This window comes from Cannabis sativa, chromosome 8, assembly GCF_029168945.1.
Source record: "Cannabis sativa cultivar Pink pepper isolate KNU-18-1 chromosome 8, ASM2916894v1, whole genome shotgun sequence".
Lineage (NCBI taxonomy): Eukaryota > Viridiplantae > Streptophyta > Magnoliopsida > Rosales > Cannabaceae > Cannabis > Cannabis sativa.
In genome coordinates this window covers 38380669-38396756 of record NC_083608.1, presented here as the reverse complement: position 1 = coordinate 38396756, position 16088 = coordinate 38380669, and the positions used below count along the sequence as shown (strand labels likewise).

General features: G+C 35.3%; 1 protein-coding gene across 2 annotated transcripts; it reads left to right on the top strand.

The window, feature by feature from the left end:
• Positions 1 to 1864: 1864 nt before the first annotated feature.
• Positions 1865 to 5572, top strand: LOC115699148 (basic leucine zipper 61). 2 transcript variants are annotated; one of them, XM_030626394.2, is made up of 4 exons: positions 1865 to 2935; positions 3068 to 3158; positions 3335 to 3461; positions 4639 to 5572. In XM_030626394.2, the coding sequence occupies exons 1-4, from the start codon at positions 2328 to 2330 to the stop codon at positions 4809 to 4811; spliced, it is 999 nt and encodes a 332-aa protein (XP_030482254.1). In that variant the 5' UTR covers positions 1865 to 2327; the 3' UTR covers positions 4812 to 5572. The 2 variants fall into 2 exon arrangements, with proteins under 2 accessions (XP_030482254.1, XP_030482255.1); XM_030626395.2 differs by lacking the exon at positions 4639 to 5572 and having other exon boundaries at positions 1923 to 2935; positions 3335 to 3466.
• Positions 5573 to 16088: the final 10516 nt, after the last annotated feature.

Genomic DNA, 16088 nt, shown 5'->3' with positions numbered 1-16088 from the left:
TAAATGTATAATTTAAATTAAATGTATAATTTATATCTAAACATTATATTTTAATTACAAGTAAATTTTTGAAAGTTGTATATATATTTTATTAATATAATACCTAGTAACAATATATACGTGCTATCTCCATTTAAATAAGACATTAACCCTTGAAGCATGGGACGTATTTATAAAAATTAGTTTGGAAGACAGCATATTGTTTCCTGTCAAAAGAGTAATAATGATAGGAAAAGAAAAATATTAATAATTTATATAAGAATATATATATGTTTATATTATATGTACAATAATTAATACTACAAATATGCCCACCACATGTGCCATTTTCTGAAAATGAAGTACGTCCGTGAAGATTCATTAATTGGCAGGCACTTCTTTGAAAATACATATACATCAGAAACTGAAAGAGAAGACGGCAACTATGTATAGTATAGTAGTACTCATCTACATAAATATTAAACATACAACATTATCTTTAGCTAATCATGATTAGTGCTTCCCAATCACTTTTTATTAATTAATATACTCTGTGTTTATTATTTCATATATTTATAAACAACATAAATTCCAGATTTAAGTCCTACTGAGATGGAAGTTACCAAGAACTAGAGAGAGAGAGAGAGAGAGTACCCTACATGTGGGTGTGGTTTGGGGACAAAGCAAAGTTACTTAGAGCGTGCGAACATTTCACATGGGGGCACGAGTACATGATTATTCTTTAATCTATAAAAATCCTTACTTTCCTTCACAGCTCAGTCCCCCAAATCCAACAATTAATATATATGTATATAAATATAAATATATTATGTATGACTCCAAATACATAGTTCTACTTAACTTAAATTAGGTTTTTATTTTTATATTATGTATTATTAGTGTAAGAATAATTGGCACCTAAAAGCTTCTATAATACACAATATAATGGAATTATTTAACATCTGAGAAATAATATACTTGATCAATGATTTTTTTTTTTTCAATTTAGCGTCTTCGAGAGGCCACTAGGGTTTCTACTTTTGATGAAAATTTTACAAATTTTTTCTATAAAATTGTTCGATCGACAATATAATAATATTCATTATTAATAATTAATGGTCGTTAATGTTTGAGTAATATTAGAGATATGAAGTTCATTTATAATCATACCAATAAAATCTTGCGCGTACATCAATCGTATGACAATTTTTTTAGCCACGTATACAGAATAAAAACGATGTAACATGTAACAGGTACGTACTCTCTCTCCATATATATAAATTGGTTTTTGGAAATTAACTATTTTCAGTGATCAGCTAGTGTATATTATAGTACATTTTTCAAAACAATATTAATATTGAATTAATATATCTATAAAAATACATCACAACTCAACCTAATTTGCCAGAATGTCTCAAACATGTTTTTACCAATATTGGATATTTATATATAATCTTTATTCTTAATCACTAGCTTGTAGTTTGCTAGAGCAGTAGTAGCCAAAACTTCTTATACGTAATCACTCTCAAAGGATCAAACCATACACTAGCAAACCATATATTTAGCTCCTCATAATAACAAATTACAATTATAATTCTCACGGCCATAATAAAAAATCATCAATCGATCTCTAAATATTAACCATCACCATATCCGTACCCATATATAGAATCAAATATATATATCAAAGATAAAACCATTGATCGGACGGTCCAAAACTGGTGGGGTAAATTAATAGTAAGTAATATAAATAAAGAATAAGAAGGATTATATATAAATATAGTAATATTATTATAAGGTCACAACAGAAGGGCACGTGGTGGGCGATTCCCTTGCTAGTTATTTAAACTACTGGCGACTTTCCTGTAATACCGTTGAGTTCCAACCTCCTCTCAAGCCACAGCCTGTACATAGCTGTCCAATCCCTTCTCCCCATGTGACCCCACACTGCACAAACCCCATAGATATAGATAGATGTATAGATATAGTTTATATCTATTAATTATTATTCATATTAACTACTATTATTTATTATTGGGATCTGTAAATGATCAATGTTCTTGTCGTTCCCCATTCTCGTTTCTTTGTTCCATTTCCCTAACTCTCTCTCTCTCTATACTAATTTCTCTTCTTCCTAGCTTTCACTATATATCTATATCTTTTCCTTATTATAACACCCTTTCTCACCAGTTTTGTAATCTTTGTCATTGCTTCTTCTTCTTCGTCTTCTTCTCGAAACTATAAGCTACTACACAAAAATACATATACATTACATTTTTCTGGGAAGACCATCGATCGTGCTGTAAATTTCTTATTATAGCTTCGGGTTTCTGTCTATTATAGTAATAATGGCACAGTTACCACCTAAAATTCCAAACATGACATTACCCAATTGGCCCGACGTCGTTTCACACGGGAAGCTTTCATCATTAGCTACGAATAATATTCATAATAATAATAATAACCCATCATGGGTTGATGAATTCCTCGATTTCTCTACAGCCAGGCGAGGTTCCCACAGGAGATCGGTAAGTGATTCCATCACTTTCCTCGAAGCGCCAATGCTGGACGAGTGCCGCGGCGGCGGAGGAGCCGGCTCCGTAGTTGCGCCGCCGCAAGGAGGAGCGACGCTTCCTGGGAGCGGTGGTCACGGAGAGTTCGATAGATTTGATGACGAACAGTTTATGTCGATGTTCAACGACGAAATGGCTTCGATGGCGGTTGCCGGGCCCAACGTGTCGTCTTCGAACCCTTCTACACCATCCGATCATAACAGCATCAACGACGAGAAGGAAATGCAGGTGGATCGGAGTAGTAGTAAGCAACAGCAGCACGTTAAGAATGAGTCGGAAGAAGTGGATAGCCAATGCAACTCCGATTCAAACCCCAACCCCAATGGGACAACGACAACAAACGCTGCAAACGACAGAATAATTGATCCCAAAAGGGTCAAGAGGTACTCTATACTCTATACTACCAATTATTATTACATTTTTTTAATTAATCATTTAACTTAGTTATTTATAATATAAATTAAATGATCTTTTTTATTAATTATAATAATCTTCCTTTTTTTTTTCATTACTAGAATCTTGGCGAACAGACAATCTGCACAGAGATCACGGGTCAGAAAGCTACAGTACATCTCAGAGCTTGAACGCAGTGTTACTTCCTTGCAAGTATGTTTAATTAAGTATTATTATCATGACCATTAATAATTATAATTTTAATTATATAAAATTAACATCATATATATTAACTTGCGAGCAAAATTATACTTTTGTTCCGTTCAAACATGTTATTAATTTGTCGATCGAGATTTGAGTGTATATTCATAATTTGCATGATAATGTAGGCTGAAGTTTCAGTGCTTTCACCGCGAGTTGCGTTTTTGGATCATCAACGCTTGCTTCTTAATGTTGACAACAGTGCTCTTAAGCAAAGAATCGCGGCTTTGGCTCAGGATAAGATTTTCAAAGATGGTTAGTACTGCTTATTATAATTCCTTAATTAATTATAATTAATTTTTAATTAGGATTCATGGTCATCACTATCTTATTAATTATTCATTTATTCGATATTGATCTATACATGAAACTAATAATTAATAATTTAGCTGGTATTTGGTGAAAAGTTTTATTGATCTTCTGAATTATTTAGTTCAATTTTATATCATTTTTTGTTGAAGTACTTTATCTCCACATGAATCGATCATATAGAATATTTGCTTCTCATCAAATTAAATTAAGTTGAATATATGTTAGCATGAATCATTTCATAGATGCATTGCTCTGTCTTCGTTAGTGTATTGCGGTTATGATTAGAGATAGAGAAATATTAACAATAAGAATTTTGTTTATTGGTTATGACTAATAAGAGAGAGAAAAATATCAACTGACTCAAACCTCAACCAACCCAAATGATTAATCTAGCTACCCAATGAAATCTAATAAATTTTGGGACCATATTACACTATCTCCCTTGTCTTTTACTGATGTTGATACCACAAAGTTTTTAGCTTCAAAAACTTCATTTTTTTCTTTATCTACCAACATTCAATGCACTAAAGGTCTTATAAGGTCAATCACATGGTAGCTCAAGAGTGTGAAACTGAAAAAAGAGAAAGGTTTCATGTGAGATCAGCTCTTCTTGTACTCTCTATTTATATATGTATGTGACTACACACTGTTCCTTAATTAATGAAAAATATAACCATTTTGAAGTGGCATGGGAACCCCATTACAGCACTACTCTGCAAACCAAATAAATTTCTATAAATGGTATCTAAACTGTAACAAATTAAGCTAGCTAGGTATTTACATCGATGGAGATCGATCTTGTTAAGCTTTGTACATAATTTACAATACTTTTATTATTGGAAGCTAGGAATCAAAAGAAAGTTGATAATTGATGGGATATAAATGAATTTAAACATGTCATACAAACATGTGTGTGCCCATATGTGTCCTTGTTTAGACAGTGTCACGTCTGAGACATGTGCACTTATGAAAATGTGGGTTGTCACAATTTTTATATGTTATAAATATTTATATATATATATATATGATATCACGTTTGTACATGTGTTAATTATATATACTATACAATATATTTTTTTTTTCTCTTAATAACACATTTATATATGTTTATGTAATGCAGCTCATCAAGAAGCACTAAAGAGAGAAATAGAGAGATTGAGGCAAGTATATCACCAACAAAATATGAACAAGATGGAAAATAATAATGTTGGTCAATCACCATCATCAATGGGAGACACTACTAAATCTTCAATTGATAAAAATGATCAGCAGCTTCTCAATGTTTCTTCGTAACTGTATTATTATTATTATTATTGTTATGGTCAAAACTCAAAAGCTGCGTTATGGATAAGTTAGAAAACTTTTATATGCTATAAAAGTGGGGTTGGGAAAAGTGGAAGTAAGTGATCATCAATTTCGATGATTTTTTTAGTAAAAGTATATACTACTACTACTACTGCAACAAACAACAAGTGTTTGATTCAGAAGAATTGCTTATTATTAGCCAGTTTTTCTGATCTGATCTATGTGGAGAAAGAGAAAGAGTTGAAAGTGTACCTTACCTAATCAGACACCAAAGAAGAGACACATGAACTTGGGTGCTCACTGCTGTTGACCTGTGCCCTCACGTGATGTGTTTTCACCTTTTATGAAGGGACCACTTGGTGATTACATGATTGGCTTGCAGGAAAGAACATGTGCATGTAGTAGTAGTAGTTGTGGTTTTTTTTTTAATTATTAAAGAAAATTATTATTAAGAAAAGAAAAAAAAAAGATTGTCTTTGTTAGCTAGCTACAGCTTTAACTGATTAGGGGGGAGGGTGTGGTTGATTCTTTTAATTTATATATATTTATTTTTCTTTCCTTTTTCTTTGCACATTGATTCTTTAATTTGTATTTTGTATGAATTGGCAAAGGGTATAAGAGAGTAGTGGGTTTGTGTTGGGATGAACAAAAGGAAAAAGATTGTCAGTGAAGTGATCTTTGCTAATTTGATATATTCGGATTCATTGTACTTTTTCCAGTTTATTATTGTTCCTTGGGTTTAGTTGTAACTTATTTCTTTGGCTTGTTATTAATTAGAGAAAAAAAAAAATCATGAATGTGAAAGTGTAAATATACAAGAATGATATTTCAATGTATCTGGAGAAAAAGTTGATTTTGTTTAGTGCTATTTGTTTTCACCAATTTTTAAACTTAATTTTCCTTCTTTTTGTTTAGTGCTATTTGATTAAAATTTCATTCAAGTTAAAAAAATATTCCTTCTCCCAAGTTCCCAACAATATGGCATCTCCAATTAAAGACATCCACGAAAATTACCAATACAACCTACTACTATTAGTACTACGTACACCAATATGATAAAAAGAAAGCAGGAACCAATAATTAGAATTGATGAAATAGCAATAAATGATGCAGAAGATAAGATCATTGCCAGGGGTATAATTTAAAGTAAATTTAGCTTAAAAAATAAACTAATACTATATTTGGTCTGAATTTTATAATAGTGTTTCAATATAAAATTCAGTATTTTAATAGTATAAATTTAATATTTAATTATTTAATTAAATACGATATAATAAATTTAATGTCGAAATATGTAGCTACAAATTAAAAAATCAGTACAACAACACAAAGTTTTATACCGGGTATTAATAATCTTTATAGATTGTATTATTAGTTTACGAGGTCACGAGGTCACTTTTAAAGATAAGACTCATTAGTAATATCTCAAAAATACAAAGTTTTTGACTTATACACATAAATAGACTTCTTTGTATGTTGCAAGCTCAATGTATTCCACCTTCACAAATGAACCTATTTGAACCTTCACGAACTCAAACTCTCCTTTCGATCTGCTTGAATTGTGCTTTCTCCCGAGGTAAGACTTAAACCATCTTCTCCCAAAGGCTTGAAAAACCTTCTTGAACTTTGTTCTTTTCATTTGTAGACTTGTTTGAACACTCAATACAATTAAAAAGACATAAAGATAGAGGTAGAGTTGAACACACTCACCTCTACAAAATAAATACACTTTTTTATGAAAATATGAATGAAATACCAAAGAGATAAAAGCGATAACTTAGAGCATGTTTGGTATTGTTTTTTGTTTTTTGTTTTAAAAAATTGTTTTTAGAAATGAGAACAAAAAATAGTTTTTGAAGTTTTTAAAACACAAGTCACGTTTGGTTAGTGATTTTTAAAAACAATATTGACCAAAAGTGAATTGGTTTTTAAAACAGAAAACAACATTTTGTTGTTTTCAAAATTCTTATTTTTTGTAACTTTGTTTTCTGAAAACTGTTTTTAAAAAACAAGGCCAAACAAGCCAAATTGTTTTTAAAAACAATTTTCTGTTTTTAAAAACAAAAAACAGTTTTTTAGTTATGATGTCAAACATGCACTTAGCTACTAATATGAGTATTTATAGACACTATACTCATATTGGACAGCTCACATCACTACAAGAATCACAACTTTTACCAGCATATTAGGCCAAATGCACTGGTCAAAGATACCGGCAAGAGAAGGAGCAACGAAGCACAAAAGCATTTAGCTAAAAATTTTATCGGCGTAAACTTATGCTGGCAAAAGACACCTTTATCGACGCAGTTCACGAAATGCGTTGATAAAAAAGTTAAATGTAACTATCTTTTGGCGCATAAATTGGCAGAAGAATTCCTGCATGCGAAAAATCTTTAGCGGGGTAGATGGGGTTTTCTAGACGTAAATATGCGCCAAGAAAAGTAGGTGGGAAAATTTTCGCTTGGATTTTCGGTATGGGGAAAAGGTTTTACCAGCACAAATTTATGCCGGTAAAAGTATAATGTATTGTGGACATTGTCCCACATGAAATAAATGGTAGAGAAGTGAGCCATATATAAGAACATGGGCTACTCCACTCATTGCCAATTGGTTTTGAGATGGAACTCCATAATTCTCAACATAATGAAACGCTTCCGACACAAAAAATAGCAGCTATGGTTAATTGGCCTCAACCCCACAATATCAATTAGAGGATTCCTTGGCCTCATAGGATATTATAGGCGATTTGTTCCTCACTATGCTTCCATTGCAGCTCCTTTGACAGATTTGTTAAAGAAGGAAAATTTTAATTGGAATCCTCAAGCTTCCTTTGCCTTTGAGACACTCAAGTCTGTCATGACTCACGCACAAGTACTTGCTTTACCGGACTTTTCCAAAGAATTTATTATTAAAATTGACGCTCCCAATGTAGGTATTGGAGGAGTCCTTATGAAATTCGACCATCCAATTGCTTTCTTTAGTCAAAAATTGGGTACAATTTTCAAGAACTTCTGCCTACATGCATGAATTGAGAGCTATTGTTGAAGCCATTACTAAATGGCGTTTGTACCTCCTCGATCGTCATTTTGTAATACACATTGACCATAAGAGTTTGAAAGAGCTTCTCACTCATGTGATTCAAACACTAGACCAACAGCAATTCCTCCAAAAATTATTGGGTTTTCAGTTCACCATTAAATATAAGACAGACAAGGAAAATAATGTCACGGATGCTTTACCTAGATAACATGAAGGAAATGATTCTTGGCTTTAATCCACTATTTCAGCGTGCTGTTTTGATTTTTTAGAGGAAATACTATAAGAAAATTTATCTAGTCCAGACCTGAGACACATTCACACGCAACTACAAGACAGAAAAAAGACTTATCGTCTTATATGGAACGTGATGGCCTCCGTTAGTTTAAAAACAAGATTGTACTCAGTTAACATTTCAATCTTAAGTTGGCTCTTCTAAGAGAATTCTATGATTCGCTCATTTGTGGTCACGCTGGTATTTAACAAACTCTCTTCTGATTAAGTGCAAATTTTTTTAGGTAGGTATGCAACGCGATGTGCATAACTATGACCAAGCTTGCTTGACTTGTCAAATAGTTGAATACTCACCAATGGCTCCTTATGGTTTGCTACAACCTCTCCGAATTCCAAATAGAGATTGGGAAGACCTTGCCTATGGATATTGTTGTGGGCTTGCCGAGTTCCCATGGACTAACAAATATTCTAGTGGTCATTGATCAATTCACAAAGTATGCTCATTTTAGTGCTTTACCGATCCATTATTCAGCCATGAGAGTTGCGAAGTTATTTACAAATATGGTGATACGCTTTCATGGCATGCCTTGTACTATTGTATCTGATCGAGACCCCATATTTACTAGTGCTTTCTGAAAGAAGTTGTTTGAGCTGATGGACACTACTTTATAAATGAGCTCAGCTTACTACTATCAATCCGATGGACAAACGGAAGTCACTAATCGTTATGTTGAGCAATATCTTTGCGCGTTTACAGCTGACCATCCCAAACAATGGATCAATTTCTTTCTTGGGCAAAATATCATTATAACACCAGTCACCACTCTGCTATATGAATGACAAATTTTTAGGTAATGTATGGCAGATTTCCCCCATCCATTCCAGCTTATCTTAGGGGTATTACTTGGATACAGGTGGTGGAAGAAGATTTATTATCTCGGGATGAAATTTGACAGTAGCTCCAACATAATCGTAATTAGAGTCAAAACAAGATGTGACACACGTACAACAAGTAAACAAAAAGAGAAGAAACATCGAAGTTCAGGTGGGTGATCGAGTCTTAGTGAAGCTCCAACGATATTGCCAATCTACAGTTCAAAGCGTCTCAATGCTAAGCTTTTTCGTTGATATTTTGGTCCATTTTTCGTGGTAGCTTACCGAGGCACAATTGCTTACACATTAGCATTACCTTCGTGGAGCAAAATTCATCAGACCTTCTGTGTATCTCTTCTCAAACCATTCTATTGAAAACAACCCCCACAACTTACTCGCTGCCAGAGTTTAGCGTCGCTAACAAACCTCTAATGGTACCCCTAGCAATCTTGGCCGCTCAAACTACAATGATCAACTCCAAACCGGTTCGTTAAGTGTTGGTTTGATGGTCTTTAACATATGGGAAGAATTTGCAACCTTCTCGAAACTGTATGATGTTGCACACCTTGAGGACAAGGTGGTTTTCGAAGAGGGAAGTAATGTTAGTAAAGCCTGAAGAACTTTACAATGGCATTCAATAAACTGGTACATACCAGATGGTACACACCAGAAGAAAACAGAGGAAAAGAATTAGAAGAAAAGAAAATGATGCCAAAGAAAGCTTAACCACAATGGTTCGCTTAGTCCCTTTTATTTATAGTGAATTGTACAAATACAAAACTGAAGCAACTGTCTAACAGAATCTTGAAACAATCTTTAACTAACTACAACTAATTATAACCGTATTAACTAACTAAGTAGGTAATAGGTTTATATCCCCCCTCAAACGAAATTTAGAAGTAGCTAATTGAAGTTTGTTCTTGAGATACAAAAATCTTTCTGTAGACAATGGTTTTGTGAGAAGATCAGCAATTTGATCTATGGAAGGGACAAAGCGAACTGAAAGTTGTTGAGCTATTATTTGATCTCGGACAAAGTGAAGATCGATTTCGATGTGTTTGCTTCGGGCATGAAATACAGGATTTGCAGCAAGTGATATGGCGCTTTGATTATCAACCCACAGAATAGGAGGATGAATACTCGAAACCTGCAGCTCGAACAATAAGGATGTAATCCATTTTAGTTCAGCAGCAGCATTTGCTAATGCTCTGAACTCACTTTCGGTTGAGGATCGTGCAACTACCTGCTGCTTTTTGGCAGACCAGGACACCAGATTTTTGCCCAGAAACATTACATAGCCTCCCGTGGATCGTCGATCGTCAAGACAACTGGCCCAATCAGCATCACTATAGCCATGAAGTTGCATTGAATCAGATGAGGAAAGCCATAAACCATCATTGAGTGTGCCTTTGAGATATCGAAGGAGCCGTTTGCATGCCTCCCAATGTTTAACCGTGGGAGCATGAATAAACTGACTAAGTTTATTTATGATATATGCTACATCCGGACGTGTGAGGCTAAGATATTGTAATGCACCCAAAGTGCTTCGGTATAGAGTAATGTCCGCCATAGGTTCCCCATCACAAAGGCTTAGTTTGGTGGTTGAGCTTGTTGGATTAGGACAAGACTTGGCTCCTTCCATATGAAGTCGAGTGAGGATGTCGGTTATGTACTTACTTTGAGTAAGGTACATACCAGTAGCATCACGATAAATCTCTATCCCCAAAAAGTAATGAAGAGGACCCATATCCTTTAATGAAAACTCTCTGTTAAGATCAGAGATTAATTGAGAAATCAAGGATGGATTAGGACCTGTAATCAATATATCATCAACGTATACCAAGAGATATACAAGAGAGTTGCCCGAGCCATATATAAAGAGACTATTGTCAGAGCGTGATGCTTTAAATCCCCATTGAAATAAAGTGGTTTTGAGTCGACCATTCCATGCCCGAGGGGCTTGTTTTAAACCGTATAAGGCTTTGCGTAGGAGGCACACGTGATTTGGATGAGTAGGATCAACAAAGCCTTGGGGTTGTTTCATGAACACGGTTTCTTCAAGGTTGCCATAAAGAAAAGCATTACTTACATCAAGTTGTTTAACTGGCCAATTGGAGGAGACAGCAATGCTTAAGACAATACGAACTGTGGTAGGCTTTACAACCGGACTAAAGGTGTCATGATAGTCAATTCCGGGTGTTTGGAGATACCCTTTGGCAACTAGCCGTGATTTATACTTGTCCAAAGAACCATCAGCATTTAACTTTATTCGGTGAACCCATTTGTTGTCAATTATATGCATGGATGGATCATAGGAAACCAATGTCCAAGTACCTTGTTTCTTGAGGGCATGAAATTTTGAGGTCATTGCAGCAAGCCATTTAGGATTATTGAGAGCCTCTTTTATATTTCTTGGTTCAATGGGGAGGAGGGATTCGGGTAAGGGGTGTCTTGTGGCAAGGTAGGCTTTGGGTTTGGTAATGCCACTCTTTGATCTAGTTTGCATTGGGTGAGTATTATGGTGAGTAGGAATGGTAGTAGTGGGTAGAGGATCATTGGAAATAGGGTCGGGCATGCTGGGAATTAGTGGTTGAGCCTCAGATGGTAGTGCATCAGGTGGTGCATGAGAGACCACACCAGGTGGTGTATTTGTGGCAGCCGCATTAGTTATTTCAGCAGCAGCCGCACCAGGTGGTGCATTTGGAACAGCACCAGATGGTGCATCAGAAGCCACACCAGTTGGTGAATTTATAGCAGCAGCCACACCAGTTGTTGTAGCAGCAGCCGCACCAGGTGTTGCAATTGTGGCAGCACCAGTTGTTGCACGATTAGAACAGCCCAATGGCAAAACACAAGGAGCAACAACATTAGTAGATGGAGATTGAACACCAGATGTTTGAGAAAAATTAATAGGGGTAATAGGAGCAGTATGTACCTGTGGTGGTGTAGCAGAAACTGATGCTGAGTTATTAAATTCACCAGGGAAGAAAACTTCATTAAAAATAACATTGCGAGCTATGTAAATCCTTCCTTCTGGTGCTTGACAAATATAGCCTTTGTGATGAGATGAATAGCCCAAGAAAAGACATTGTTGGGATCGAAATTCCAACTTGTGTTTGTTATAGGGTCTCAAATGGGGGAAGCATGCACATCCAAATGGTTTGAGGAGAGAATAATCAGGCTTATTGTGAAATAGTACCTCAAAAGGAGATGACCAGTCTAGAACTCTTGTTGGCAACCTATTTATTATGAAAACAGCACAACTAAATGCATGCCACCAATATGTCATTCCCAATCCAGCTTTGGCCAAAAGAGTAAGGCCAGTTTCATTGATATGTCTATGTTTCCTCTCTGCCCTCCCATTTTGTTCATGAGTATGGGGACATGGGTGTTGAAAATGTATCCCTTGATCTTCAAGAAACCTTTTGAAAGGTCTATATTCCCCTCCCCAATTGGCTTGAACAGATTTGATAGGCAAATTGAATTGTTTTTCCACTAATGCCTTCCATTTAAGGAAAACCTCAAAGGCTTGGGATCTTAAGGTGAGGGGAAAGATCCAAGTGTACCTGCTATAGTCATCAAGAAAATGTACATAGTACTTGTACCCATCAATAGAGAGATCATGGGAAGGACCCCAAAGATCTGTGTGAATTAGTGCAAGGGGCTGAGTTGCTCTACTTTGTGAAATGGGGAATGGAAGAGTATGACTTTTACCTAACTGACAAGAATTGCAAAATTGTAAATCTTTTAGGGTGCCAGTGTGTGGTAATTGGGGTAATAATCGGCTTAAGGTTTGGGCATTGGGGTGCCCAAGCTTGCAATGCCAAGTGTTCACATCTTTATTAAGAGATGAATGGAAAATAGAATGAGTACAGCCATCTATATCAGTAGTAAAAGAGCAATTTTTATTACTTGTATTATGATTACAAGAGCGATGCGGGATCAGTATTACAAGAATTAGAAATTGACTCATGAGTCATATCAGATGACATATATGCAAGGTTGCATTGCAAGACAGATTTGGAGATGGAAGAACCTTCTCCAAGTAAGTATAGACCATCTTTAAGCCGCCCCCTCAGCAGAACTTGGCCAGTGTTCTTGTCCTTGACAAAACAAGAGTTTTTATGAAATTCAAGAAAAACATGATTGTCATTAGTCAATTGAGAAACACTTATCAAACTTTTTGTAATTGAAGGAACAGTAAGGACAGAATTGAGACTAAGACATGTGTGAGAAGAAGAGGGCAAAGAAGTAGAGCCTATGTGTGAAATTGCTAATTTCTTACCATTACCTACAGCCAATGTGTCATTTCCATGGTAGACTATAGCATTGTCAAGATTATCACTGGTGTTGGTGACATGATTTGTGGCTCCAGTGTCAATGAACCACCCAAAATCATCACCAAAATCAGGAACAACCTGTGGAGAGTAATTGTTGGGTTCTTGATCATTGTCCATTTCAGCAAGATAGGCCCGATGATGAGTGGGATTGGGTTTGGGGGTAACCCAATTTTTGTCGAACCTATAGTGACATACAACAGCGGTATGGCCTGTTTTGAGACATAGTTGACAAATCAAGCGATTATTGAGAGTGAATCCCCTTCCATTGCCTCTGCCAAGAGATCGAGAGGGATGATCTTGAGTTGTATTTCGAGGACCTTGCTGAAAAGGACGAGAAGAGCCATTTCTTGGTGTGCCATAAGCAACATTAGCTTGCATCTGTAGATTTAGATCAGTAAGAGAGTTGTGCTGATGAAGCCGGCTTTCATGAGCCATGAGAAGAGCCTGCACTTCTTCAAGAGTTAGATCATCACTACGAGACGTAATACCCGACACTACGGAGTCATATTCAGGACCCAAGCCATTAAGCAATTGAAGAATTAAATCTTGTTCAGAAATTGTAGAACCAGCAGTAATGATTGAGTCAGAAAGAGATTGAACTTTATCCACATACTCAGAGATGGATAAAGAACCTTTACGAATATGGGAAAATTGACCTTTGAGCTGAAGTAATCGGGCACGGGATTGACTTGTGAAGCGTTGTTCAAGAGCTTTCCACAACTGAGATGATGTAGTGTATGTAGCCACAGCAGCAAGGATTCCTTCTGTCATAGACGATCGAAGCCAAGAAAGCAATAGTTGATCACGTTTCTTCCATTGAAGGTATTGTGGATTGGGAGTTCCAGTAACAAGATTTCTTGGAGGTGGGACACCGGTGAATAGAATGTCATCAAGATCATGACCTATTACTGTGGGAACAACTTGCGATTTCCACGCCAGGAAATTGGTGCGATCCAATCGAACAGTGAGAGAGGCAGAGAGAGAATGAGCGAACGGGTTCCAGGACTGAGTTTGTTGTGGAAGAAACTGAGTTGCAGCAGCGGTAGTAGCAGGAGCAGGATCATGTTGAGCAGCAGTGGAGGAAGTGTTATCGTGGGAAGCCATGGGAGACGGAGGTCAGTGGCGATTGATACCATGAAGAACTTTACAATGGCATTCAATAAACCGGTACATACCAGATGGTACACACCAGAAGAAAACAGAGGAAAAGAATAAGAAGAAAAGAAAATGATGCCAAAGAAAGCTTAACCACAATGGTTAGCTTAGTCCCTTCTATTTATAGTGAATTGTACAAATACAAAACTGAAGCAACTGTCTAACAGAATCTTGAAACAATCTTTAACTAACTACAACTAATTATAACCGTATTAACTAACTAAGTAGGTAATAGGTTTATAAAGCCTAAGACCAAGGCCCAATAACATTTGATCGAGACAAAAGTAGACAAAAGGATAAAAACTGGTTAGACATGGCAGTCCAAAATCCCAATTTAGAAGCAGCAGCTTTAGTTGGGATCAACATGGAAGAGAAAGAGAACGGAGCAGCTGAGATCGTTCATGAAGCTCCAACGCGTGGAAAACGAGTATGCATGAGACCCAAGTAGCTCAACGACTTTGTGATGGTGGAGAGGCGTTGAGGCGTGAGCTGGGAGAGCAACCCAATTCTGTTGAGATGTGTTTACTTTTTATTTTACAAACATTATAAGTACTCTATTGTAATAATTTTGGGTTTTTGTTGAATGAATTTGCAAAGAATTGCATTGAGGAGACTTGTACTGTCTCAAAAAGGGCTCTAAATCTATCAGTTGCTATCTTCCTAGCTAGCTAGTTTCAAGAGCTTGATCAGGCTAATCATCTCTTGAATACAATTTTATGATAATTTCTAGATGAAACCACAAATAAATTCCCATCATAAACCAACTCCCATTCTCCTTTAGAGTTTCAATGCTGACTGTAGTAATGTGGTTAGAGTAAGTTGATCAACTAACTGTAAGTAAAGTAGTCAAACTTACAATAAAATTCTTTGTGACTGGCTGTGAAAATTCTGCGTGGTTACACTGTTTGGCAATGATGGTTGCATTTATGTATATAAATAATTTATAGTATAGTGTATAGAGGTCAGAGAGAAGTGAAAGTACAACAAGCTGAACTTGTTATATTGAATCATAAGGTCCCTCAAATATGGGACAAAAACATAAGGCAAATGATATGGTAGAACTTCACCAACTAAAATAACATTAATAGAAAAGCCCTTCAACTTTTGGATTTGGCATCCATGTAATATTTTTATAAGAATAGTAACTTTTCGCGGTGTGAGATTTTTATGTTTTAATCCAGAAAAATTATTACTACAAAAATGAGTTTATCCCATAAAGATAATCTTAATTTTTTTAGGAAAAATGGTTAATTCGAAGAACATTCTTTTCAACATTTAAATTTTAAACTAATAAATTTTTTTAGAAAAATATAAGTTTTGTTTTTTTTTTTTAAAAATGTACTATTAGAAACAATCATATCTCACTTTAACAAAATCTTTAAATAAGATGAAAAAAAAGAGATAATTACAACATACTGAAATTTTTAACTTTTTTTCTGTTATTCTGTGAGACGGAATTTTTTTTAAAATTATTGTGTATATTTTATACTGTGTACTGTGTTAAGTTTTAACTGTTGTTCTACGGTTTTTTTTAGTTGTTCTACTGTTGTTTTTAGTTGTTTTCTTTTGTGTTCTATTGTTGTTTTGTAAAAACACAATATTTTTGAAAAGATTTCCGTGTGACAAT

Coding starts and splice junctions, on each gene's coding strand:
- LOC115699148 (XM_030626394.2), top strand. CDS start 2,328: ATGGCACAGTTACCACCTAAAATTCCAAACATGACATTACCCAATTGG. Junction 2,936..3,067: donor GATCCCAAAAGGGTCAAGAG/GTACTCTATACT, acceptor TTTCATTACTAG/AATCTTGGCGAACAGACAAT. Junction 3,462..4,638: donor GGATAAGATTTTCAAAGATG/GTTAGTACTGCT, acceptor TATGTAATGCAG/CTCATCAAGAAGCACTAAAG.